General features: G+C 47.1%; 1 protein-coding gene across 7 annotated transcripts in view; it reads right to left on the bottom strand.

Annotated features, from left to right (window-relative positions):
- The window catches only part of FLI1 (Fli-1 proto-oncogene, ETS transcription factor), a 120,180-nt gene that overhangs the window by 11,555 nt on the left and 81,740 nt on the right, over positions 1-26,885 (bottom strand). For all 7 annotated transcript variants that reach the window (XM_053366449.1, XM_053366448.1, XM_053366454.1 and 4 more), the window contains 3 exons: positions 26,414-26,571; positions 21,737-21,940; positions 15,572-15,640 (listed from right to left, as the gene is read on the bottom strand). In XM_053366449.1, coding sequence (XP_053222424.1) covers positions 15,572-15,640; positions 21,737-21,940; positions 26,414-26,571 — 431 coding nt within the window. The remainder of the gene's footprint in view (positions 1-15,571; positions 15,641-21,736; positions 21,941-26,413; positions 26,572-26,885) is intronic.

Below are 26,885 nucleotides of genomic sequence, written 5' to 3'. Positions count from 1 at the left end.
TGCTAGAAGCTGGTGTGGATTTTTTAAAACAACAACAGACAAACAGAGGCAGAGTCATCTGTATGCATGATGCATGTTTCGTCAGTTATTTGTGTGTATTTGCGTGTATGCGGGATGGTTGTGGGACTGTCTCATCGCCCAGGGATTAGCTCGCTAGGAACACAGGAAGCCACCTTATACTGAGTCAGCCTATTGGGCCATCCAGCTCAGAAATGTTTGCACTGACCAGGGTTTCTCTACCAGGTGTACCTGGAGATGCCTGGGACCTTCTGCATGCAAAGCAGATGCTCTACCACTGAGCTACAGTCCTTCCCCTAAAAACAAGCAAGATCCCAGTCCTCATCGTTCTGCAATAGAAACACGGGAATCTGCCTTATATGGAGTCAGCCCATTGGCCCAACACTAGAATGGAGAAGAAATGAGACTAAAAGCTGGGACAGCTCAGTTGGTGGCACATGAGGCTCTTAATCTCTAGGTCATGGGTTCGAGCCCCACGTTGGACAAAAGATTGCAGGGGGTTGGACTAGATGACCCTCGGAGTACCTTCAAACTCTACCATTCTGTGCTTCTATGATTCCAGCTGAAACCTGCGAGGGAGACACGGCCCCAGGAAGAGGAGCTTTGGGTTGGGGATTTTGGAATCAGCAACAACTGGGAACTTAATGAGTGCATTTCCACATCTTTCCAAAATGACAATGACAATAGTTGCTCAGGGGAGCCAACATTTTTCTGGTTCTCTGGCTCCAAAGCCCACCCCCTGCCATCAGCCAAATGAATGCAATGTGTGCACCACGGCAGCACTCGGCAGCCACCTAACCCAGAGCCTTGCAAAATGTGTTTCAGACACAATGAGGCATTCTCAGCCAGGGAAGCAATCCAGAGCACGGGGTTTCTGTTTATTTATTTTGCAAAAACAATCCCATTCTTGTGACAGAGCTCGCAGCCAGCCTGTTGAGTTGGGCAAAGTTGGCAGGAGAAGCTGGATTTCTGCCCACCCCACCCCAGCCAAACACTGAGATGCAGCTCTGAGCTATGGAAGTTGGGGATAGGGTCAGTATGGATGATGCTTCGAGTCTCTTCCAATTATTGGGATTTTGTATCGGGGGGCGGGGCTAGAATGTACGAAAACAAGATGGCAATGGCCGTGGCTGACTAGTCAAGCATCGTGATTAATGTACAGTGATACCTCTGGTTGCGAACGGGATCCGTTCCGGAGGCCCGTTCTCAACATGAAAAGAGCGCAACCCACAGTTGCGCATCTGCGCACACATGGGCTGTGATTTGCCGCTTCTCTGCATGCAAGTGACATCATTTTGCGCTTCCGCGCATGCGCGAGCGGCAAAACCCGGAAGTAACCCTTTCCGGGTCGCTGCGGGACATAACCTGAAAGAACGTAACATGAAGCGGACGTAACACGAGGTATGACTAATGAAATAAATTGCTCTGTGCCATAGAACAAATGGATGTGCCTTACTGCCCCGCCCATAGAATGAATGGGTGGTTCTTCCCCTTCCCCTAGCTGCAAGGTACGGGGAAAATAGGGAAAGAGAGAGTGTGTGGGAGCTGATTAGAAAGCAGGCTGGAAGCTGAAGACACAGAGACCTGCTTGCTCTGTGCTGGATCCAGAGCTGCAACTAATGGAGAATCAGTATCTGTTGCGGTGTTGATGCTGGGAGTCCCTCCATCCTGTGCTCAGGTTAAATATGTGTGGAAATATATCCAATAGACACCACAGTCTCTGCTGAGCTTCATTTCAAGGAAACCAAACCTAGGTAAGCGTCTGGAATCCCTGCAGTCTCTCACTGCTAGGTGACCCTGCAAGTGTCTCTGCTTTCCAGGGACAGTCCCAGATTTACAGAAGCCGTCCTGGTTTCTGATCTGATCCCAAAATGTCCCGCTTTTCCTCAGGAGGTCCCCATTTTCATAGGAGAAATGTTGGAAGGTACAGAGTTATGCTACCCCTGAGCCAAGGAGATAAGATACAACTTTTAGAAGACATCTGAAGGCAGCCCTTTAAATGTTTAATGTTTTATTATGCTGTTATCTATATGTTGGAAGCCACCCAGAATGGCTGGGGCAACCTAGTCAGTTGGGTGGGATATAAATAATATAAATAATTATAATTCTTATGGAATAAACATCCTGAGATGATGGACATTGTAGTTCAATGACTTCTGGAGGGCCAGAGGTCCCCCATAGGTAAAGGGACCCCTGACCATTAGGTCAAGTCGTGGCCGACTCTGGGGTTGCGGCGCTCATCTCGCTTTGTTGGCCGAGGGAGCCGGCGTACAGCTTCCGGGTCATGTGGCCAGCATGACTAAGCCACTTCTGGCAAACCAGAGCAGCGCACGGAAACGCCGTTACCTTCCCGCCGGAGTGGTACCTATTTATCTACTTGCACTTTGACGTGCTTTCGAACTGCTAGGTTGGCAGGAGCTGGGACCGAGCAATGGGAGCTCACCCCGTCATGGAGATTCAAACCGCTGACTTTCTGATCGGCAAGTCCTAGGCTCTGTGGTTTAACCCACAGCGCCACCCGCGCCCCAGTTATAGAATAGGGCATCCCTATTTTCATCAGAGAAATGTTGGAGGGTGATGTAGGGGACTGAGGTGGCACGTAACAATATTTTGCAAATGATGAGGGGAAAAGAGCTGCCCTCTCTGCCATCCTGCCGGCTTCAGCAGATATGAGGATCTCTGTGACGGCCTCCATGACAAATATGTGTCCAATTCCAAACAAAATTAAAAAGCACAATATAAATCCTATGAGGCTTTCAAGAGCCGTCATCTCACAGCCATCTGGTTTCCATCCAGAAGGTCCTTGAATGAACACAGACTCTATTGCAAACCAGAGAAAAAGGATATTAAACAATGTCTACAACGTCACAGACTCTTTCATCCAAAGATCTCTCAGATTTGCAGACCATTTAGGCCTCATTGATAATTTCTGGGAGCAGCTCTGCCTGCCGCCTTTGTGCTGGTGTTTCCTGTAAAGGCCGCTTCAGCTTTGAATCGCTCCTTGCTAGCCTTAGCTGCTTTCCCTCCCAGTTAGCCAACTGCTGAAATGTGGACTGGAAGTTTCTTGGAGCAGGGACCTCTTCAGCTGCTAACCTTTGCCTATAAAATACTTCCCTTATTCCGAATAGGATTCTTTGCAAGAAAAGGGAAAAGTTGACAGCTGTGCTCAGTAAGTCCCATGAATTCAGTGGCGCTTACTTCTGATTTACATAGTCAGGATGTGGAACCTGGGGGAGGGTGGGCACTCTGAATACTGCCGGACTACAACTCCCATCATTCCTGATCTCGCCCAAGCTGGCTGGGACTGACTGGGGTTGGAGTCCGGTAGCATTTACGGGGACACCCCTGGTGTATAGGATGCACTGGAAATCACGGCTTGCCTAAAGAAATACTTTCCTTTTGGCCTTTCTGGTTTTCCCAGGCTTTTAAGAACAGCTAACGTTAGCATCTTTTAACACATAGAACTATTGCGATTTAATCTCCTGCTTCATGGGTAGCTGACCCTGTTTTGGCCTGAGGGCCACATTGATGATAAACAACCTCTCAAGAGGGCCGGCAGGCAGAAAACATTTTCTCTCCCCATCTCAGCGTGGAGGGAGCCCCACAGCCCTGAAATGGGGTGATCAAGCTTCCAGCTTGCCAGGCTAGATCTGGCTTAGGGGTCAGCTACTCCTGCTCTCTTGAATAAACAGTTGCTTCCTGTTGCATTCATCTCTATGCCAGTAACTTTATTATTTTCTTTTTAAAAGAAAATGCACTTTTATGCTTATTCCATTGTTAGTCACCCAGGGAAACGTATGTTGAGAGTGGGGTTGCAGCGTATGCAAATAAAATAATTCAAAGTGATTTTAGAGGTGGGGGAAATTCCATCCACTTGAAGCACCATCCAAGCCCAAGGTCAGCCAAGATGAGTATGTTCAGAATAGGTGCCCCCTCAACAGGTGGGTCTTTCTCATCCTGGCTCAACCAGGGGTGTGCTGGTGTAAGTCCACCACACTAGTTTAAGTCCTGGGACTCCACTGGTGAAAGTTATGCTGCTGTCAGCCTTCCCCCACCCAGCAAAAAAATGAAATCAAACAGATTTTCAGGAATTGGACTCTACACTCTTGCAGCCAATAGAAATGCAAGATCTATTTCTCCAAACAGCTCAGGGTGCATCTGCGTGGTTCTGTGCCCTCTTCCCCAATGTAATCCTCACAACAGCCTCATAAGGTAAGCTGGGCAGGAAGATAGCGACCAGCTCAGGTCAGCCAGTGAACTTTACGGCCGAGTGGGGACTAGAAGAACAATTCCTCGTCCAACACTTTTAACCAGGACACGACCCTGGTTTTGTTTCTGCATGGTGAGGCTGCGGACATGCCATTCATTTGACGCACATTCCCTCTCTGCAAAGTTAAACTATGGAACTCCCTCCCACAGGAGGCAATGATGATTACCAACCCAGACGGCTTTGAAAGAGGAATAGGCAAATTCATGGAGGAGGAAAGGGATATTGATGGCCTCTAGCCACGATGGCTATGCTTTGCCTACACAGTTGGAGGCAGCAATTGAAATTGAAATTGAAATACTTTATTGTCACTTGTACAACTTGTATACAGTGAGATTACACAAGCACCCCCCACTCAGCTCTCTTAAGACTAATTGCCCTTGTTTACTGATGCACACCCACCAAACCCGAAAGTTAGTTGCCCTGTTGTTATCTTCTCATTCAGCAGCCTAACAGCCCACGGATAGAAGCTGTTCTTTACCCTGTTGGTGCGACTAATCATGCTTCTATATCTTCTGCCTGAGGGCAGGAGATCAAGAAAATGCTGGCCAGGGTGTGAGACTTTTCCTCACTCTCCTGAGGCAACGTTTTTCTGCTATTTCATCCAGCGGATTCACGGGACAGCCCATAATATCTTGTGCTGTATTCACCACCCTCTGTAGGCACTTCCTATCAGTTTATGTCAAACCAGCGTACCACACCGTGATGCAGTATGAAAGGACACTTTCTATTGTGGACTGGTAGAAGGAGGTCATCAAATGTTGATTGACATCGTTCTTCCACAATACTCTGAGGAAATGGAGTCTCTGCTGGGCTTTCTTAACCACCTGGGTTGTATTGATTTTCCAAGTAAGGTCTTCACTGTGTGGTTGTGGATGCTTGTGGATGCCAGTTGCTGGAAGCTGCAGGAAAGGAGAGGGCTCTTGTGTTTGAATCCTGCTTGTGGGTTTCCCTTGGGGCCCCTGGCTGGCCCCTGTGAGTACAGGATCCTGGACTACCTAGGCACCCATGGACCTGATCCAGCAGCCTTCTTCCTATGTTCTTATGAATCTGGGGAGCTGTAGCTTACCCTTCCCAGCACTATGATTCCCAGCACCCTTCAAAAAAACTACAGTCCCCAGGATTCTTGGGGAAGAGGAAATGGGATTCAATTGCATGGTGTGCATGCAGCCATAACTGTGCGGAAACACAGCACTTACACGCATGAGCGCAGGCGTAATGCAAGCTGGAGATAGACACACGCTGTTGGTCTGTAGAAACACACCATCAGGAAACGCATTAACTTTTTGTCTTAGGAAAAAGCCCGGATCAGTCTGGGATCTTTCTGAAGGGGGCAAAGGTATCCCCTCCAGCACATTCCTTGCACACATGTGCCAGAGGACTGCACTACATGCACTCAAGGCAGAGGGGGGGAGGGAGATGGATGGGGGCAGAGAAGCCCCCTTATTTAGCAAGGGGCAAAGGAAGGATAATGGTTACTTAGAAAGTGCTCCAGACAAGCTGTCAGGTTGAATTCAGCGCACTGGAGTCTCGCGCTGGGACAGTCCTGGCCTTCAGGGATCCCCTGTGAGCAGTGTTTCCTGCCTGCTCCAGCGCAGAGACAACAGGGCTTTGTTTCCAGGAGCGGTTGCCTTCCCCTCCTTCCCCCCCCTTCTCTCTCTCTCTCTCTCTCTCTCTGAAAAATGCACATGGCTACCTCCAAAGAGGGTCATGGAAAAATGCAGACACAACACCAGCCCTGGAATTTCAAAGGAAAACAGTGGTGGTTTTTTTTTAAGCCCCCAAGAGCAAGCTACTGTTTCTCCTGGAACGAAAGAATCCCAACTTTATAGTTCCATGCAGGAGCAGCAGCAACAACAACATAAAGTATACGTGGTGGTGGTCGCAGGTGGGGGACAACAGCAAATTTTGGTGCGCCAAGTCCTGACAGGGATTTGGGGTTGTTTGGCCAGTAAAAGGGGGGAAAGGGAATGAGGGAAAGATGCAAAGGGTTCCTGAGAGGGAGAGATGCTTAAAAAGAAAGGAGATTCCAACTATATGTCTGGAAGAACGTAATGAAGGGAAGAGCTGTTTGACAGTGCAAGGGACTCCCTTGGGAGGGGGTGGAGTCTCAGCAGAGGTTCAATGCCCATCTCTCATGGATGCTTTAGTTTAGTTGATATTCCTGCATTGCAGAGGACTAAATCAGAAGACCCTTGGGGTTCCCCTTCAATTCTGTGAAATCTCTCAGAAGAGTTTGGATTTGATATCCCACTTTATCACTACCCAAAGGAGTCTCAAAGCGACTAACATTCTCCTTTCCCTTCCTCCCCCACAACAAACACTCTGTGAGGTGAGTGAGGCTGAGAGACTTCAGAGAAGTGTGACTAGCCCAAGGTCACCCAGCAGCTGCATGTGGAGGAGCGGAGACGCGAACCCGGTTCCCCAGATTACGAATCTACCGCTCTTAACCATTACACCACACTGGCTCTCAGGGTAAGCAAAGGTGTGTTTTTCTATCTGCAGAAGGTCTTCCTGGCAGGGTGGCCTCCTGCATTCACAAAAGATGCTTCAAAAACCAATATATTACTTATGGGGGTGTGTGATCCTTCCCTTGTGGAAAAAGATCTAGAACTCACTCTTTATAGAGCATGGGTAGGCAAACTAAGGCCCGGGGGCCAGATGCGGCCCAAGCGCCTTCTAAATCCGGCCCGCAGATGGTCTGGGAATCAGCGTGTTTTTACATGAGTAGAATGTGTCCTTTTATTTAAAATGCATTTCTGGGTTATTTGTGGGGCATAGGAATTCATCCCTCCCCAAAAAAATAGTCCAGACCCCCACAAGGTCTGAGGGACCGGGGACCGGCCCCCTGCTAAAAAAGTTTGCTGACCCCTATTCTAGAGTAACTCTACTTCTGAGGGCGCAGCAAGAGGTGCTATTTTCTTAAAGAGTTTTTAGCGTTGCATAGCTGTTGCTGTTTTAATTAAATTGCTGTGTGTGTGTGTGTGTGTGTGTTTGGAGGGAAGAACAGATTTGGACCTCACATATGGGGAAGGTTGTGGTGTTTTTTTAACTCATTGCCCTGACTGCCATCCTTGTTGGAACAGGAGTGGTGGTGTCTGCCCACTATCTGCAATAGGCTAACCACTTGCACACTGCAACTCCCCCCACCCTGCCCACACACACAAAAAAAGAGGAAACACACTGAGGAAAAAGAGGACACTGGTTTGCACAAACATGCACGTGCCGATTTATAGACAAATCTATAGAGAATTACAATAATCTGAATAGAAATATGTCCTGTTTGTGCATTTTTACCGCAGAGGGGTACATGAGTGCCTGCTTTGCATTAGACTAGGACATCAAAGCCATCAAGGTCATAGAATTATTCATTCGTTCGTTCGTTCGTTCATTCAAACAAGGTATGTGCCACTTAATTACAATGTTCTCTAAGCGATTTACAAGAATACAAAATAAAAAAATAAGTAAAAACTATAAAATTTAGCGGGGCAGAGAGGCATTACTACCCCCATCCCAGTCCCAACGCCAATAATAATTATCTTCAGGGATAATGAACGAAACAACTCAAATTTGCATTTTGTGTGTACGTTTAATTTTCATTCGGTTGTGTTGTCTGACTGTCTGTCCGTCTCTTTTCTTTCTTATATTGCATGTTACTTCACTGTATGTCCTTTCTTAGATAAATAAACAAATTAAAAACTATAAAATGAAACACACACAAAAACATGCTCCTGTGGTTCCCCTATTGTTATGCCATTTTACCAAAAGGCACTGGCGCCATCTCCAGGGGGCCCTGGGTACCCACAAAGTTTTCACTGTGGGTGCCCATTCTCTGCCTGCCACCACCACCCGCTGCCTTAGCTCCAGGTCTCAGGCGCCACGGTGGCAACTGGGCTGGGGCCTCTGCCTCTACCACGTGTCCTCTGTTGGTTTTTTGTGTCCTCAAACCCCCCCCCCTCTGCCATTTTTTCCCCATTTTAAAAACTGTTGCCAAAAGCTTTTTGCGGACTTCCAAGCCCCTCACCAAAATCTGGCCTTTTAAAAACAAGAATGTAATTTCCCCTTTTAAAAAGCAACATTCCTGACCATTCCTGTGTGCTCACCGCTGCGATGCCAAAAGGTTTCCATGTCTTCTGTGCACACCCCTTACATTTGTCCATTTAAATTGTTGTCACTGCTTTTTGCTGAATTGAACGATGGATGATAAAAATAAGGATTTAAAATGGCGCTGAACAGCTAATGGACAAAGAAGAAGACCTGAGAATTCTAAAGTTCTTGCCACACCCACTTTTGCACATTGGCCACACCCACATTGGCCACACCCACTTTGATGAATGGCCCTCAGAATGTTGACTGAGGGTCAATGCCACCCTCAAAAGATTTAGCCACTCCTTACATAAGCTTTGCATTGCCATATTGAAATCTGGGTTTGGCAAAACGTGAACGGTGTTCTAAGGATGCTACCTTGCCTGCACATAAACTACCTTGTGATGTCTCCCATTTTCCTTATGCGCCTTCAATATCTGACCTGGTCTGCCAAGTCATGGAAACCGAAACAGACTCTTTCCCATTAAAGCAAAACAAGCAGAGAGGCCCAAATCGTTCCACTTAGTGATGAGAGGAGCCTCATTTCGTTTGCAATAAAATTGTTCCTTGGCCAGGAAAGCCTGATGATTCTCATTAGGACCACTCAGGTCTCCAAGGCAGCTGAAGACAATTTGTACCAAGGACGCGAAACCCCGTACATTTGTACTGTTGGGATGCTTGCTAACAGGGAACCTCAGCCAATGTCCAGAGGAGGCTGGGCTTGATCCCAAAGGAACCTGCCACACGAACCACAAGGCAGACTGTTGTGATGGGAGCCAGAGACAACCTGAGCATGTTCCCCGGCAAAACCACAACCGCCTGTGATACTGTTAGGAGTAATCTGCTCTCTTGCTTAGTGGCTTGGCTCCTAACCATGAATGCTGATTAATAGCCAATTAACACCAGCAAGGAATGCATAGCACAGCCCCTCCAAGTGTCCCTATTTTCCAGGGACAGTCCTGGATTTGCAAAAGCCATCCCAGTTTCTGATTTGATCCTGGAATGCCCCACTTTTCCTTAGGGCATCCCTATTTTCCTTTGAGAAATCTTGGAGGGTACGATAGCAAGCCTACTGACTAAGGTGGCAGCCAAGCTAATTGTTATTGAGGGTTTGTGTGTGTGTGTGTGTGTGTGTGTGTGTGTGTGTGAGAGAGAGAGAGAGAGAGAGAGAGAGAGAGAGAGAGAGAGAGAGATCCTAATTTAGCAGTCATTTCTGTTCCCCAGTTATACTGTGCAAATAAACACAACCCCTGAAATGCTGGCCTTGAGTTTCATGGTCTTCTGGTTCCACAGTGTGTAATACAGTGGTACCTCGGGTTAAGTACTTAATTCGTTCCAGAGGTCCGTTCTTAACCTGAAGCACCACTTTAGCTAATGGGGCCTCCTGCTGCTGCTGCGCCGCCGGAGCACAATTTCTGTTCTCATCCTGAAGCAAAGTTCTTAACTCGAGGTACTATTTCTGGGTTAGCGGAGACTGTAACCTGAAGCGTATGTAACCTGAAGCATATGTTACCCGAGGTACCACTGTATCCCCTTTTAACCTTCGGTGCATTTCAAGTCCCAGTCTGCAGTACCACTTAATTCCAGAGTGCCCTTTAGATTGTTGCTTGTCTACAGTTCCCACCTTCCCGCAGAAACAAGCCCAGGCCCCATAGTTTTTACCAGATGTCCTTTACAGTGTGTCTCTTCCGAAGGAGGTGTGGAGGGTGTCCCCATGGACATGCTCTCCCTGGGGAAATGTGCCTAGTGCCATCTTTGACCATTCTTAGGCACCAGGCTAAGATGTTTTTTTCACCTAGCCCTTTGGTGGTTAAATCAGCCTCTCCTGTTAAATCATCCTCATCTTTTAGTTCACTGTCGGATGAGCATTTTGGGAATGTTGTACTTTGCACTTTTTTAAATGTGGTTTTTAATTAAGTTTTTTATCTATATTTTATCTTGAGACCTTTGAGACCCTTTTTTTTAGATAAAGCAACTAAGAAATGTGAATAGCAATAGCAAAAAAAGCTCACAAAACATCTCTAACCACTGGGCATGCTAGCTGGAATTGATGGGAGTTGGAGCCCAAGAATATCTGGAGAGCACCAGGTTGGCTACTCCTGACTCCCTGCATCCCATAATACACTCTCTAGTCCAGAAAAAGCTCTCCTTACACCACACTAAACTTAGAACATCATGTACTTGCACAAGATAAGCGCGCTTGGGGAAAATCCAAATTTTTCAAACCAGTTTGAGCAAATATGGGATCCATTTGCTGCATTCTGGAAGTCTTAATTTCAAGAACTGACAGTCAAGTTGTGATTGTTGTTTGAATTATAAATTATTTGGCCCTTAATCTAATAAAGAGGGGTGGGGGAAGACAGCATTTCCCTGTGCTAGTTTCCAACAGATTCTTAGGAGACCTTTTCTTTTTCTTGGGATTTTTGTGGGCATTTTTTTCTTCTTCATTCTACTCTGATCCTTTTTTCCTTTTATTTAGAGGCAGACAAAGGAGGAAAGCACCCCTGTACATTAACGGCGTGAAGGCCAGACACCAAATAAAACGCAGCCTCTTGCATGCTCTGCACAAAAAGATATCTAACCAGGTTGCCTTTTGAAAATGAACACAGGGTTGCTCTCGAGCGACAGAAGTTACGCCAGATTCAACAAAACCGCACAAAACCCAGAAGGGTTACTTTTGCAGCCTGAGCGCTCTCTGTCTCTCTCTGCTTGCTTTCCTGTGTTTACAGTCGCAGCACCTGTCCCCCAAGGGGTCCAGAAAGGAATGAGGCTCAGCTCTCTCAGTGAGGTTGATGGGTTTGTGTGCACTCCCCGCTTTCAGATGGAGGCTCTGGGCTCTCCTTGTTTGCTTCGTCCAAACAAGCTTTTGTTATTATTTTCAAACAGATACCCATTCACCCAGAGAAGGAGCTGGAGGCAAGCGTGGTGAGCTTTGTTGCCACCTTGCAGCCGGGCTGCTCAGAGGAGGGCGAGGAGGGCACAGGGCGCTCAAGTGGGCGGCTGCTGCGGAGACAATGGCAGCACCTGCAGGGTGCCGCATTCACACACACACACAATGTTTGCGTACTGCTTCTCTCTGCCTGCGAGGCAGGTTGCGGCTGAGGTTAGAAGGCGCAGCAGCAGAATCAGATAACATCCTCTGCTGAGGCCAAAACCACACAGAGCAGGAAACACAAGGGTGTCACCCCAAGCAGGCACCCTCGTGATGATCTCCCATCCCCCGGCCACAAGGCCTACGCTCATCTTTACCTCTTCAGGGAGTGCATCGTCACAACCTGCAAAATCACGCCCCGCTGCTTATTGCAGCCGGTAATGATGTGGGGAGTGGGGACTCAGAAGAATGCAAAAAGAAGAAACTAGTCCTCATCAGCGCCAGCTATCAAGGTTTAGGTCCACAGACCCTCCAAGTGTCCCTGTTTACAGAACCCATCCCAGTTTCTGATTTAATCCAGGAATGTCCCACCTTTCCTTAAAAGGTAAAGGGACCCCTGACCGTTAGGTCTATTTGTGGCAGACTCTGGGGTTGCGGTGCTCATCTCGCTTTATTGGCCGAGGGAGCCGGCATACAGCTTCCGGGTCATGTGGTGAACAGCACACGGAAACGCCGTTTACCTTCCTGCCAAAGCGGTACCTATTTATCTACTTGCACTTTGACATGCTTTCGAACTGCTAGGTGGGCAGGAGCTGGGACCGAGCAATGGGAGCTCACCCCATCATGGGGATTCGAACCGCTGACCTTCTGATTGGCAAGTCCTAGGCTCTGTGGTTTAACCCACAGCGCCACCCGCGTCCCTATGACCTTTCCTTAGGACGTCCCTATTTTCATCGAAGAAATGTTGGAATGGCATGCATTCATTGCAGCCATCACAGGCTTGAGTGCCCTCTGGAGAATTTTAGACCACAACTCCCATCAACTCCTAAGATGTCAGGGAAGGTTGGTTTAATGTGAAGCTTGAAGCAGTCCCTCCTCCAGGAGCAATCTTAAGGCTTTCTGAAACAGCTTACCCAAATCTCTGAAGCAGGTGATCTAAAAACAAACAAACAACCCACAGGCCTCTTGTCCCTGATAGCTGGTACCTGCCAGTTACTCCTTTTTGCATTCTTGTTGCTTTCATTGCCATGATGCAGAGACCATTTTCCAGCCTGAGGCCATGCTAACATGTCCTGTATACACATCCAGAGATTCTCCCTCTATGCTTGTGTTGTTGTCATCTCTACAGCAATTATTGATCAATCCAACATTTATCTACTTGCACTTCTCTGAACTGAAATATTTCGCAGCTGGTTGCCCCGCTTCTTTTAGTCAAATTGCAGATTTGTAGTTCCTAAAATGCGTGTGTAGGCCAGTTGTAGTTTTACCTTATGTACTAGATATATCCCCCCTTTTTAGCACTCAGTTATATATTATATTGCAGGACCTGCATGTGAGGCCCAGGACAGGGCCTTCTCTGTGGCAGCCCCAAAGTGGTAAAACTCCCTCCCAAAGAGATACATTTGGCAACTGCACTATATATCATCCAGAGGATACTGAAGACGCAGCTCTTTACCCTGGCTTTTGACACCTAAGACGTATATTTTCAGGACCCACTCTATTTTGGGTGGCTGCATCTTTTAAATTCTTAAGCTCTTTATTAAATGGTTGCACCCTGGGACCTTAGGGAGAATGGCAGGTAATAAATTAAAATTGTGATATTGAATTGCATTGCTTTGATCTTGATTATTATATCATCGTTTTATATGCTGTTACGGCTGTAAATATGAAAAACACATCTAAAAAAGGAAATTGTAATCAATGAAACATCAAGTTATAAAAAGACCTGGCCCTTTTCCCTCCCCCAAAATCTCCTAGAGCCAAACCCATCAACCGTCAGCACACAGGAGATGTTGGCAGAGCTTAAACTGAAACAGATACGCTGCTTGCGTCTTCTTTTTTCTGTAGGTGGGGAGGGTTAGGCTTATAAAGCCAGGATGAAGCTGGGATTTAGATTAAGTGATTGCTAAGGGAAATGGACTCAGCGGCTGCAGGATGTGGGAATGTGGAAGTACAACGAGACACAACACTTTGCAGAAGGGATTTTTATATAAAATGTGGGCTTCGTGCTGAAACAGACAGTTGCAAAGGCATGAATTAGCTAAAATCCAGACCCCGCCCCACCCCCCTTGTCAGAGAACAAGCAGGCTCTGGTGGGTGCTGTGCCTGGAAAGTCATAAGGAGGATTCTTCGCTTGTTGGCCTCTAGATAATCAGACGTCCAAAGTCGTCTGGCTTCAACGTTTGAGTGATCCACAGGACATTTTCTCCATGGATCTAGAGCACTGCAATCCCATGGGGCACACTTATCCGAAAGTAAGGGCTCTCCCAGACAGTCATTGTTTAGTGGGTAGGATTCAGATTGCATACTGCCAAAATTCAAGTTGCAGGATTAACGTGGGTTTGGTGCTTTTGTGCGGAAAAACCTGCCCCTCCCCCCTCCCCAGATATGCAAGAAATATTTTTGCATTAAGGAAAATGGGGAAATCTGTCTATTTCGGTGCCCCTCATTTTTTCCAGGCTTAAATTTAATCTGCCTCGTTTCCACATCCGTTTGCAATTTTTCCTGTACAAATCTGCACAAACGTTTCTGGGGTTTTTTTCCCTGTATGCAAACTTTTGTATCCAATTTGGGCCCATTTCTGCAGTTCCCCAATCAACTCTACTTATTATTATTAGATGATAGATGATAGACAGATGATAGATAGATAGATGATGATAGATAGATAGATGATAGATAGATAGATAGATGATAGATAGATAGATAGATAGATGATAGATAGATAGATAGATAGATGATAGATAGATAGATAGATAGATAGATAGATAGATAGATAGATATAGATATAGATATAGCATCCTTTTGGGGCAGAGAACTGCCTCACAAATTTCAGAGGAGGTAGGAGGGGAGGTCAGGTTGGGTGCCTCCACAATGCTATGGTCAAAGCCTTCACACACATATACTCAAAAGGGTTGGCTCAGATATTGCACATCCTGCACCCCTCTTAACATGATGAGGAAACCCAACCCCTAAAGAAGTGCTGCAGACCTGCTTTGGACCTTTGCTGAGCTTCAGCTTGGCAGTGATGCAGACATAGAGAAGGAGAGAGGAGGCCATGGAGGAGGAAAGGTCCAGGGGCTGCCTAGCATGGATGGGGGCCTCTACCGGGAAGGCCATGAACAGGGCCGGATTTAGGCTTGATGAGGCCCTCAGCTACTGAAGGTAATGGGGCCCTTTTTATGTCCAGTTGTCCTTTGTCAACAACAGATTGTCACTGTTTTTTGTGTTGAATATATGCTATATGGTAATTTATTGACCTAATAGGTATCTAAAGCCATTTGCACATAACAAAACATGTAATTGATCAAAGTAATTGTTGAACTGAAATGCAATTAAGAAGTATATTAACAGTGAAATTGGGGGGGGCAAGAGAGTGGGGTCCTAAACTATAGCTTGTTTAGCTTATATGTAAATCCGGCACTGGCGACGAATGCAACGCAAAAAGGCAAATGAAGATAAAAGTCCACAGGGGGACAATTACACACCTGTTCAACTGCACTGACTAATGCAACAAACAGAAAAGCAGAGCACCATCAACACACTCAGGTACATTAAAAGCAATATACAGCAAAAGAAGGCAAGTCTCTGCCCCAGTAAGGTGAGGATCTGAACTTTAGACCAGGAACAGGGAACCTGTGGCCCTCCTGAACTTCATAGTATCATAGAATTGTGGAGTTGGAAGGAACCTCAAGAGTCAACCTCTTACAAGGGTGGAATCTCAACTAAACCACCCATGATTGATGCCCATCCAACCTCTGCTTTAAAACCTCCAATGAGGGAGAGTCCATAAGCTTCCAAGGGAGTCCACTCCCCTGTTGAACAGTTCCTAATGCCAGCAGGTTGCTGGACTGCAACTCCCATCAGCCCCAGCATGCATGGCCAATGGCCAGGGTTGATGGCAGCCGTAGTTCAGCAGCTTCTGGAGGGTCAAAGATTCCCCACACCTGCTTTAGACAATGGGGAAGAAAGGAGAAGCATCTTCCCCAGCCTCTGGGATGAAAAGACAAGGAAGCAGATTCTGTGCATTTCCAAACTGAGCTCCTAGTTTGGTGCTTTTTACAGCAAAACAGTCTCAGACAAATGATCAAGATCCAGAAGAAGGAACTCACCTTCTTTGGCATTGAGTCGAGAGGATTGTTCCGTGTGGGCTGGTGTGTTGTAAGACAGCAAGGAACTACCTGGAAGGAAAAAAAAAGGGTATTTTAAATAAACAATGTTTAGGGGAAAAGGCTTTATTTTGGATGGGGGTAGTGTAGAGAAATGCTGCAATTAAATATTCATGATCAAATTATTTGCTTGGAAGGGATCTGTGCAGAGAAAGGAAGGAGAAACAAACAGTTTCCTAGTTCCCTTCTGCAGTTAGGATAATCGAATTGCAGAGCTGGAAGAATAATCCCAAGGATCATCTAGTCCAACCCCCTGCAATGCAGTGAATCACAGCTAAAGAATCCCTAATGTTCACTATCTCAAAAGGAAAATCAGCAGGTGTTCTGGAAAGTGCATCATCATAATCAGAGATTAACATCAGCGATCACATCTAATCTTAACGGAGCACTATCTATGACTAGTTGCCATAGTCTATAAATCAGTTCAAAGTACCTAGCCAATTAAATCACCCTGTCTGAATATAAACGAGACAATAATTTTGAAGAGAAAAACATCCCCTGTGTTAGAGAAGAGGCATTTCCCCCATTCGGCCAAGTGTGAGAGAACTGGGAATACCTTTTACGATATGACACATACCAAAACTACTGTTAAGTATTTGTATTATCTATCTATGGGTTGTATCCAGTGTTGGTCATACTCAGAGTAGACCCCCCCGGCATGAATGGACATGACTAATTTAGGTTTATTAATTTCAGTGGGTTTGATCTGAGTAGAACTTAGATACAGCTAAGGTTGGGAAACAATGATTCAACTAAAAATTCATGAAACTGACCTGGTAATTTGAGATGAAATCAGTTTCCACTGATTCTTCAACAGGGGTAAATTTCATTAAACTCATGGGGTTTCCTTCTGATTAGCTTTATGCAGGATGGCATTGTTAATCTCAGATTCTCCTCTCCTCTCTCTCCAAGCGGCATGTGATTCCCATCATGCCCATACGATGCCCATTAGGGGAAGCGTGCAAGCAGGATTCAATGCAAAATAGCAACTCTCCCCTCCTGTGGCTTCCAGCAAGTGGTATTCAGGAGCATTGCTGCCTCTCACAGTGGAGGCAGTGATGCCGTCAACAGTCCTCTCCTCCTCCATGAATTTGCCTAATCCTCATTTGAGTGCCAAGGTCTCCTAACGGAAACACATTTGCAAGCAATTTCCCTTAATGCTATTTTCACAAATGCTGGCCTTTTTATGCACGTTCCTCCTTACAATACAGATTTTTGTGCACATTACTTGTTTGGAGAATCGCATCGAGAACCATCAGAGAGGTGCAAATTCCAAGGAACTGCTGCGTTTTGGTTTGCCGAGAATGTGTGATTTATTTAGGTTGGTTCACATTAAAATACAAACCAAACCAAGCTTCTCACCCACCCCTTTATCCTGGGTTTTCAGTTGGTGTTTCGTTTCGCTTTTAATTTGTTCCTCTCAAATATCTCAGCGAGGGAACTAATTCATGCCTGACACATTTTCTGGCTTCTGGTTGGAAACGGATCCAGATTTTGATGTTCAGTACGACCAGCATCAGCCAGCCAGCCAGCCAGCTCAGTGCCCCAAGACCCAGCGATCAGACAGACAGCCTACATGGCTGAAGTTGCAGACGGTGGGGCAGGGAGTGGGGCTGGCGAGGGAGAGGGGGAATTCCCGTCTAAGTGAACTTGTCAGATAAAACAAGGGCCACTCTCTGCTGAAAAGCACAAGTTGTGGCCGTCAAAAGGGAAAGAGTCGCCCCAGGTTTATAGCTGAGAGTTCTCACCTTTGCCCGGCAGTCTGAGGTTTCTAGTTGGGAACACCAGAAAAGGAAGAAAAATGTGTTTCCTATTAAGATGCTTAAATGAAAAAAGGAGGGGAATGTGTGCAGGGGGGGGCAGGGGAGCAAGAATGAAGCAGACATCAAGACTTTAAGGGCACTGAGACCAGCAGAAATACCAGACCTGGAATCCTTAACTGACAACTTTTACATTCTAAAGGGCTCGTGGCGGGATGGCAAGCCCTCACTGCTAATTCCAGGTTATTATTCATTTTATCATTTTTATCAGAGTAAGTTAAACAAAGGAATACAATAAAAACGACAGAAGTCCAAACGCAACAAAGAAGCAGAGTACTTAAGACCACTAGGAAATTTCACATTGTACCACGGAAAGCTGATAAATCATTTGGCTGCAGAGTGCAGGGCTGCTTGAAAGTCCTTTTGCAAACAACCGCATGCTGCCTTTTAAACCTCCACTACCCAGACATTTAGAGGTGTGTGTGTGTGTTGTCTTTGTCCATGGAGTGTGTGTTAGTGATGTATGAAAGTGAGAGCTGGACCATAAAGAAGGCTGATCGCCGAAAAATTGATGCTTTTGAATTATGGTGCTGGAGGACACTCTTGAGAGTCCCATGGACTGCAAGAAGATCAAACCTATCCATTCTTAAGGAAATCAGCCCTGAGTGCTCACTGGAAGGACAGATCCTGAAGCTAAGGCTCCAATACTTTGGCCACCTCATGAGAAGAGAAGACTCCCTGGAAAAGACCCTTATGTTGGGAAAGATGGAGGGCAGAAGGAGAAGGGGACAACAGAGGACAAGATGGTTGGACAGTGTTCTCGAAGCTACCAGCATGAGTTTGACCAAACTGCAGGAGGCAGTGGAAGATAGAAGTGCCTGGCGTGCTTTGGTCCATGGGGTCACAAAGAGTCGGACACGACTAAATGACTAAAGAACAACAAGTGTGTGTGTGTGTGTGTGTGTGTGTTGCAAATCCCTATGCTATGCTTTGTAGCCCCAGCAGTTGGGGGCTTCAAAGCACAGCATCACCTGATGTTACTATGTTATCGGGCAACTGACAGGTGGGTGACCCAGCTCATCTGTCAGATTTGGGCCTCTAAGGGTAAGGAGGAAAGGATCTGTCCTGCTGGGCAGAAAAGGTCCCCCACCCATGGTGTTTCAATTCAGAAAGCGCAAATGTGTTAGTTTTACCTTTAGATGACAAGTGAACCAGATCTCCCACCTCACCACTTGCTGAGTCTCTAGAGACTGAAAAAGGATGAGGTTGATCCCCCTGTAAGCTGCTTGTCTGCAATTCTTACCCTGGTGCCTTCAGGGCAGGACTCTGGCCCAGGACCCCAGTCAGCTACCATAGGGCTGGCTTGCCCTACTTTTAAGCAAGTGACCATCCGGAGAACCATTAAACCCAGAGTCTAAAATTCCCCAGCTGCTCCACTGCTCTCTGCAAAGTGTTCCTCACTCACTGCAGTGGATTAAAGTGCCCCCAATGTCCCTCTGTTGTGGGGAAGTAAGGAGCCATCTCCTCGAGCGCCCTTCTTGGTTCAGAGATGCAGCGCAAAACATCCAGTGGAAATTAAGTCTGGAAAAACAATAAATTCCCTTCAAAGGCATGACGCCACAAGGGAGTTGCCCAGAAATCCAGAAACCAGACTGTCGTGAAGCAGGCACAGGAACAGCTGTTTGGAAAGGAGTCATGTCCAGTAGCCTGGCTTGGCCTATGAACACGCTTTAATGAGAACAAGGCTTTGCCCTATCTCCCTCAAAGCCCACACCTCTTCCCACCCACAATTACAGGCAGAGATGGCAACAGCAAGAAAGCAGCGCAGAGGATCGCAGCCCCATCTCATGGAGTCAGTGTGCAAAACAGATCAGGTGCCCAGGGAGGCAGGCTCGTGCAAGTCGTTGACCACAGCAATCAAGCTGAAAAGTGTGCAGAGGAAGGCAACCAAGATGATCAAGGGTCTGGAAACCAAGCCTGAAGAGGAGCGGAGGAGGGAGTTGGGGATGCTTAGCTTGAAGAAGAGAAGACTGAGAAGTGATATGAGAGCCATCTTCAAATATCTGAAGGGTTGTCACACAGAAGACGGAAGAAGCTTGTTTTCTGCTTCTCCAGAAGAGAAGATCCAAACCAATGGATTCAAGTTACAAGAAAGGAGATTCCAACCAAACATCAGGAAGAACTTTCTGATAGTAAGAGCCTTCCAATAATGGAATGGATGACCTTGGAAAACGATGGACTCTCCTTCATTGGAGGCTTTTACAGCAGCCTTTCTCAACCTGTGGGTCCCCAGATGTTGAACTACAGTTCCCATCACCCCTAGCTAGCAAAGCCAGAGCTCAGGGATGATGGGAGTTGTTGTCCAACAACATCTGGGGACCCACAGGTTGAGAACCACTGTTTTAGAGAGAGGCTGGATGGCTGTCTGACAGGGATTCTTTAGCTGTGACTCCCCCATTGTATGGGGTTGAATTAGATGACCCTTTGGGTCTCTTCCAACTCTACAATTCTATGGTGGTTGAATGCAGGTCACTGCACTGTGACAGGAAGAAAACACCAAGAAAGTGATGTTGATCAGCGCAACTCTTCTAGTTGCCAAGTCAGATGTGGGCGGAAAGAAGCTTCAGAATGTGGTAGTGCTGAGCATTACGTCCTCAAAGTTGCTGCACTCCAGGAAACCACATTTTGAGGCAGATAAGAGTGGGAGGCTGCTGAACTGGAGGTTGCTGGCAAATCTGTTTGGCTTTGGGTTGCACTGGAAAAAAAAAATTGATGGGTTCACTCATTGAGAGGCTGGTTGAACCCTGGAATTGGGAACCAACTAACGTCTACACAGAGTAGACCCACTGAAATGAATGGACCTAAGCTAGCCATGCCAGTAAAATTCAGCAAATCTGTTCTGTATTGGATACAAGTCTTCATGACTGGATCTTACAAATTCCAGGTGTACAGAAAGCAGAAATGCAAACCCTTTGGTTCCTCTTTTGCACTCCCCCCATACAAAACAGATTTGCACGGATCTCATTTCTGAGTTCACATGCATATAGGCATTCTGCTCTAGCTCTTTATTATGACATACATCTGCATGCAAGCCTAACTAAACATTAAACCAGCCATGGGACTTGCAGCCAATCAGGTGATTAAAAAACTACAACATCCTAGGCACACACACCCCATGGATTTCCATTTGGATTACACCGTGCGTGGGGGCAACATGTGAACCTTCCCTCCCCAACTGCAACCCTAATAGAAAAAAAAACCTACCCTGTGCTGCAATTAGCAATGGGGGACAAAGTTCCCATTGGCCCCCATAAGTGTCATATGTGCTGTGCCCTTAAGGAGAGGCTTCCCACACACTTCACTCTATATCGCTTGCACAGAGACAGAGCTTCTATAACTACTTAATCTTTCCATCAGTTAATTGGAGACACCTTTTTTCAGTCAGACAAAATGTCTGCGGCTTGGTGTTTTAAAAAGTTGTTCTCAGCGAGATAACAGAGCTAAACAAATAAGCAATTCATTGATCTGCATTTTCAGAGGAAACCCGGTGGATCTGCTCTTCCACAACGCCAGCTAGGTTTTTGTGATAGGAGCCTCAGGGGTGGACTTTGGACTTTCAAACTTCAGAGGTGCCCTATGTGAGGCCAAAATTCAGTGCCCCACCACCTCTCCCCTTCCTTTCTGCTCAATTCACTACTATGTCTTAGTTGCAATGCCCCCTTGGCTCAGTGCCGAGTAGTGGAACCAGTTGTGCTGCCCTAAATCTACCTCTGAGAGCGGGTACAAGAAAAGACCAGGCAGAACAAGTACAGCTTGGGAGATTTTGCTTCAGGCATGGAGAGACTTTGGCCGTCCAGATGTTCCTGGACTCCAAATCCCATCAGCCCCAGCAAGCAGGGCCATGGGCCAGGAATGATGGGAGTTGGAGTCCAGAAACATCGGGAAGGACACTGTTTTCTTGCATTTCTTGTTCTATTTCTTTCTTTCTTTAATTTATATACCACCTTTATTTTCCAAGGATCTCAAAGAGAGGCACATGGTTCTCTTCCTCCCCATTTTCATCCTCACAGCAACCCTGCAAGGGAGCGAGTGGGTGGCCCAAGGTCACCCAGTGAACTTCACAGCTGAGTGGGGATTCGAACTCTGCTCTCCTAGGTCCTAGCCCAACACTCTAACCATTGTGCCACACTGGCTCTTGCTGTTGACCCTGGCCTCCTTTCAACCTCTTTCCTTTTCTCCTCCCAGCTACCCTTCTCACTTCAGCTCTTGGCCAAAAGAACCTACTCTTTGTTTGACGTGCCAGGCAGGCCTCCGAGAAAGAAGAAGGCAGAACAGAGCAGTCACTTACTTTCCCTGAGGTAGCTGAGGTGAGACAGCAGAACTTCCGTGTTGTAGAGAGATGTGGTCCGGAGGAAATCCTCCTTGTTCATCTTGCAGAGCTCCTTCCCGTCCATGTTCTGGAAGAGGTTGGTGTCGATCTCCATCAAGCCGTACTCCTTGATAGCCCACTCGAGCCACTGGCGGACATGCTCCTGGGTCCATAATGTGGGGTCTGCCAGAAGGAAGCAGGAGGGGATACTGATAAAGCAAGAGTCATCAAGGTTTTTCTTTTACAACAGGTATGGGGGACTTCTGGCCCTCCAGAAGTCATTGAACTACAGTGTCCATCATCTCAGGTTGTTGGCCATGCTTGCAGGGGCTTATGGGAGTTGTGGCTCACTAACTTCCAGAGGACCAAAAAAACGCCCCCCACCCCTGCTTTAGAGCAACAGTAAAACTGTTATCCTACTTCCCGCAACAATGGCAACAATGTGTATAGCCTCTGAGATTCCAAATGTTCAGAGTGGATTATATGCCAATGTGTTTACAGTGGTACCACGGGTTAAGAACTTAATTCATTCCGGAGGTCCGTTCTTAACCTGAAACTGTTGTTAACCTGAAGCACCACTTTAGCTAATGGGGCCTCCCGCTGCCGCCACACGATTTCTGTTCTCATCCTGAAGCAAAGTTCTTAACCCGAGGTACTATTTCTGGGTTAGTGGAGCCTGTAACCTGAAGTGTCTGTAACCTGAAGCATATGTAACCCGAGGTACCACTGTATTATTGATTCAATAAAATTTATGTACCATTTAATTGCTGTAAAACCTGCAATTATGCTTTGCTGTAAAAAACTGAAATAACAATCACATCCAGGCTACCGGCTTGAATAAAACCACCACTTCCAAAGATGCACAGGCTCTGGCTTTGGAGAGTCTCCAGGGGAAGAAAATTCTGAAGCTGAGGAGCAGCCACTGAGAACATTTCTCTGTGCACCGTTGTTCTTATGTTGGTCACAGTAGATCACAGGAGTGAAAACAGTTCTGCAGGTAAGTTGGGCCAGATTGTTTAGGGCAGGCATGAACAATCTGTGAAGGTCTCTGGATTCTGCTGGACTCCAGTTCCCATTGGCCCCACCCAGCATGGCCTATGAACAGGGATTCTTGGAGTTGTAGTCCAAAGTCATTGGGGGGGGGGATTGCCAGGAATCACTCCCCCCTATAGCTTTCCTGCTCCGTCAATGTACAGGTAGCTAAGGACATTTTCCCTGTGTGATTGTGAGACTGAGCTATGCGTTGGGAAAGTCCACAGTGCAAATCCCACCTCTGCCACGAACTCACCACTTGGCTTTAGGAAAGGCACTCCCTCTCAGCTTCAATCTTCCCTGTTTGCGATATTCAGGATAATGACACTGACCTACTTTACAGGGTTGTTGTAAGGATTGCAACTTAAAAAAAGGAAGTGGGAGGGCTCTGGGCACTTGAAAACGCAAACAAGCACCGAAAGATTGTTGGGGGTTGTGTTATTCCTATCGATGAGCCATCCATTTCAGATACTGAAGAGATTAGAATCATAGCATTGTAGAATTTGTAGAGCTGGAAGGGATCACAAGAGTCATCTACCCCAACCCCCTGCAATGCAGGAATATTTTGCTCAACGTGGGGCTCAAACCCGTGACGCTGAGATTAAGAGTCTTGTGCTCTACCAACTGAGCTAGATGAGAAATTTTTCCATCAGTAAGACTTCAGTGGGACTAAGAGGGTTGCCTCTGCCTTCGTCTCTCTCTCTTGCTACAGACGGGCCAGTGGGCTAACCTTGGCCGGTCAGGGGTCCCAATTTGGTCTCCGATGACCTTTTCCCCAAGCCACGCTCACCTGTCACTCAGCGGACATACTTGTGACATCAGCAGATGGGAGGGCAGAGCTCAATTCTGCATTAGCTGTGGGTGCTTGTGTCAGAAGCCAAATCGGCAGGAATTGATCCCACCACTCAACAAATCACTGCAGGCACCACGCGGACCCCATCACAGCACCTCTGTTTTCTGAAGAGCAGGAGGTCTTACTCCCCACCCCACCCCACTTCAGCTACTCCTGCAGGTCTCCAGTTGCAAAGCAGCTACAAACAGGCAGGCCAGCACATTTGGTCCTCCTTGCGGCCCGTTGCAAATCTCGTACAGATGGGTTATTAAAATTTTTGGACGGATGTTCCTTACTGCGCTCCAGAAAGTAGTAAATTCTGTGAAAATGACCTCTCCTTGCTCAGACAAGCTGGCTTCCTCGGTCTGAGTCATATTTCCAGACCCTGCTGACAAAAACAAACTCTCCCCCGCCCACTCACCCTTCCCTTGCCACGCTAGCCCTGCAGAGTCAACACAGGAGGTGGAGGGCAGGAAGAATGATGGATTCCGTCCACAACGACACATTGCTGCCAAGGACTGACATACAGAATGCTAACCGCCAGTGGCGATTCTAGGAACTGATAGGGCAATTCCACGCTTGGCTGGTGCAGGCTGGAGGAGTTTAGGCTACCAACTACATTAGGCTGGCCTTATGCCAACTTTAGGGAAGCGGGTGGCGCTGTGGGTTAAACCACAGAGCCTAGGACTTGTCGATCCAAAGATTGGCAGTTCGAATTCCCGTGACGGGGTGAGCTCCCATTGCTCGGTCCCTGCTCCTGCCAACCTAGCAGTTCGAAAGCACGTCAAAGTGCAAGTAGATAAATAGGTACCACTCCAGCGGGAAGGTAAATGGCATTTCCGTGCGCTGCTCTGGTTTCACCAGAAGCGGCTTAGTCATGCTGGCCACATGACCCGGAAGCTGTACGCTGGCTCCCTCGGCCAATAAAGCGAGATGAGTGCCGCAACCCCAGAGTCAGCCACGACTGGACCTAATGGTCAGGGGTCCCCTTACCTTTACCTTATGCCAACTTTATTGGACTCTGATATAGCAAGATCAGAAAGCTGCCTTAAGTGCAGACACATTTGTGCACACACAAACCCAGGGTTGCCTACTCTGACCACCAGCAGCTCTCTAGGAAGAGATCTTTCCCACATCTCATTCTGCCACCTGTTTCTTTTAACTGGAAATGGCAGGGAGGGAACCTAGGCGCTTCAGACTGCAGTGCACATGCTCTACCACTGAGCCATGGCTTCTTCCTCCAAAACCATTCACTCTGCAGAATCTGCTGTAGCCATGTTTGGTTGGAATGCCAGACCATGGTTTAGTGGAAGATCCCATGATCCTAGATTTCCCCAGGCTCCTAGATTTGCTCCCTCCTCTCTTCCTTCCACACAGCTGAGGAGTTCAGAAGCATGCTCGGTTGAAACAAGCCGGCTCCATAAACCATGGTTGGGGTTATTTAAAGCTAACCATAGTTACCATGAACCACAGTTAACTATAAAATAAAGTAAATCTAACTATAAAGTTTCTACTTTAAAAACAACACCCCTGTGCCTCTCCTTAGGGAGCAATATATCAGGGTCTGAAGCTGTTTTTACAGAGGTACCTATCACTGCATGTCTGCCTCTTTATCCGCATCCTGTGCTATTTCTCTCATGACTCTTATCTAGACACGCAGGGGTCCCCTTCGGGAAAAGAGTCATAGCAGAATATATTCTGCATGCCCTTTACTTTCCTTCTCCACTCTTCCAGATTCCGTCCCCAGGTGAACTCTTGCAATTGTAATTACAGCACGATAGCATCTTGCATGGGGGTTATGAACCAGGATTGGTGCGTATAAGCAAAAACATGTGCACTTGAACCGTCTCCTTGGAACAGTCCTCGCATGACCATCCTTGCTTACCGAGAAAAGTTGAAACATACAAAATGTTAAAATACTAAAACAGGTTAAAATCCACCTTAGCATTTCTAAGCATCCAGACAGTCTTATCTCAACAAGAATGTTTTTAGCAGGTGCCAAAAAGAGTACAGTGGCGGTGCCTGCCTTACGTCAAGAGGCAGGGAGTTCCACAGCACAGATGCTGCCACACTAAACAACCAAGTTCTTACAAATGAGGAACGAGTATTATGTGGCACATGTAGTAGTGCCAATTCAGCAAGTGGGCACATGTGGGGTAAGGTGATCTCATAGGTTCCAAGTTGTTTAGGGCTTTCTAACCAATAGCAGAACCTTGAACTTGACCTGGCAGCAAATTGGCAACTGGTGCAGATCTCTGAGCACAAGGTGTTATATGCTGGCAAGCCCTTACACCTGGCAGCAATCGTTCATTCTGCACCAACTGCAGCTTCTGGATGAAGCGCGAGGGAAGCCCTGAATAGAGTGTGCTGCAGTAATCCAGCCTTGAAGTAATTCAAGTGCATGAACTGCTGTGGCAAGGCTTTGGGTCAGGGATGAGGAGCCTGTGGCCCTCCAGGACTAGAGCTCCCGTCAAACCTGCCCATCAGCCATATTGACTGGGACTGATGGGAGTCCAACAGCATCTGGGGGCAGGGCAAGGGCACAGGTTCCCCAAGTTTGGACCAAATCATCAAGGCAATTCATGCATCCTCAACTTGCCATCTTGCCATGGTGTTTGGATTCATCACTGACCCCAAATGGAGCGTTCAGGAGCAACCACAATAGCCACCCTTCATTGAAGGCCTAGAGTATTCCTGTTCATTTCTCTGATGAAAGACTTCGTGTTAGGACCAAAACCAAATTTGGGCTACGCAGATGGGTGTCAGTGTCCCAGAAACTGTTGAGCCCCTACCTGCTGGCACAATGACTCTCCTCTCATTGGTTGTCATGTTGGGGGGAGGAGGTCCGTTCTTCTCATCCATGTAGGTGCCATAATTTAAGGGGTTGGATTCGGTCCCGGCACCAACCAGCTTGTTGCATTTGCTGACGCTGCAATCCACCGGGGACTCCCTGAAATGCAAACACAGGGGGCGGATCAGTACCAGGCAATCGTCAGCTCCAGTGCAACTGCACAGAACAGTAGAGCTGGAAGTGATCCAATGGGTCAGCCCCCTGCAATGCCAGAGGAAAGAGGGCTTCTTGTGCCAAGGAGGGAAAGTGGGGCAGCAAAAATATGTTAGGAAAGCCCTGGGCAGCCATGATGACCCACAGACCTGCCCACCATGGGACATTAAAGCAACTCCCACCTGAAACGACTGAGGACCATGATCAGTGTAGACCAAGTATAAAGGGAAAGGCTGTAGCTCAGTGGTTAGAGCATCTGT

This window comes from Podarcis raffonei, chromosome 15, assembly GCF_027172205.1.
Source record: "Podarcis raffonei isolate rPodRaf1 chromosome 15, rPodRaf1.pri, whole genome shotgun sequence".
In the NCBI taxonomy this organism is placed as follows: Eukaryota; Metazoa; Chordata; class Lepidosauria; order Squamata; family Lacertidae; genus Podarcis; species Podarcis raffonei.
This window is presented reverse-complemented; position numbering and strand designations above follow the sequence as displayed.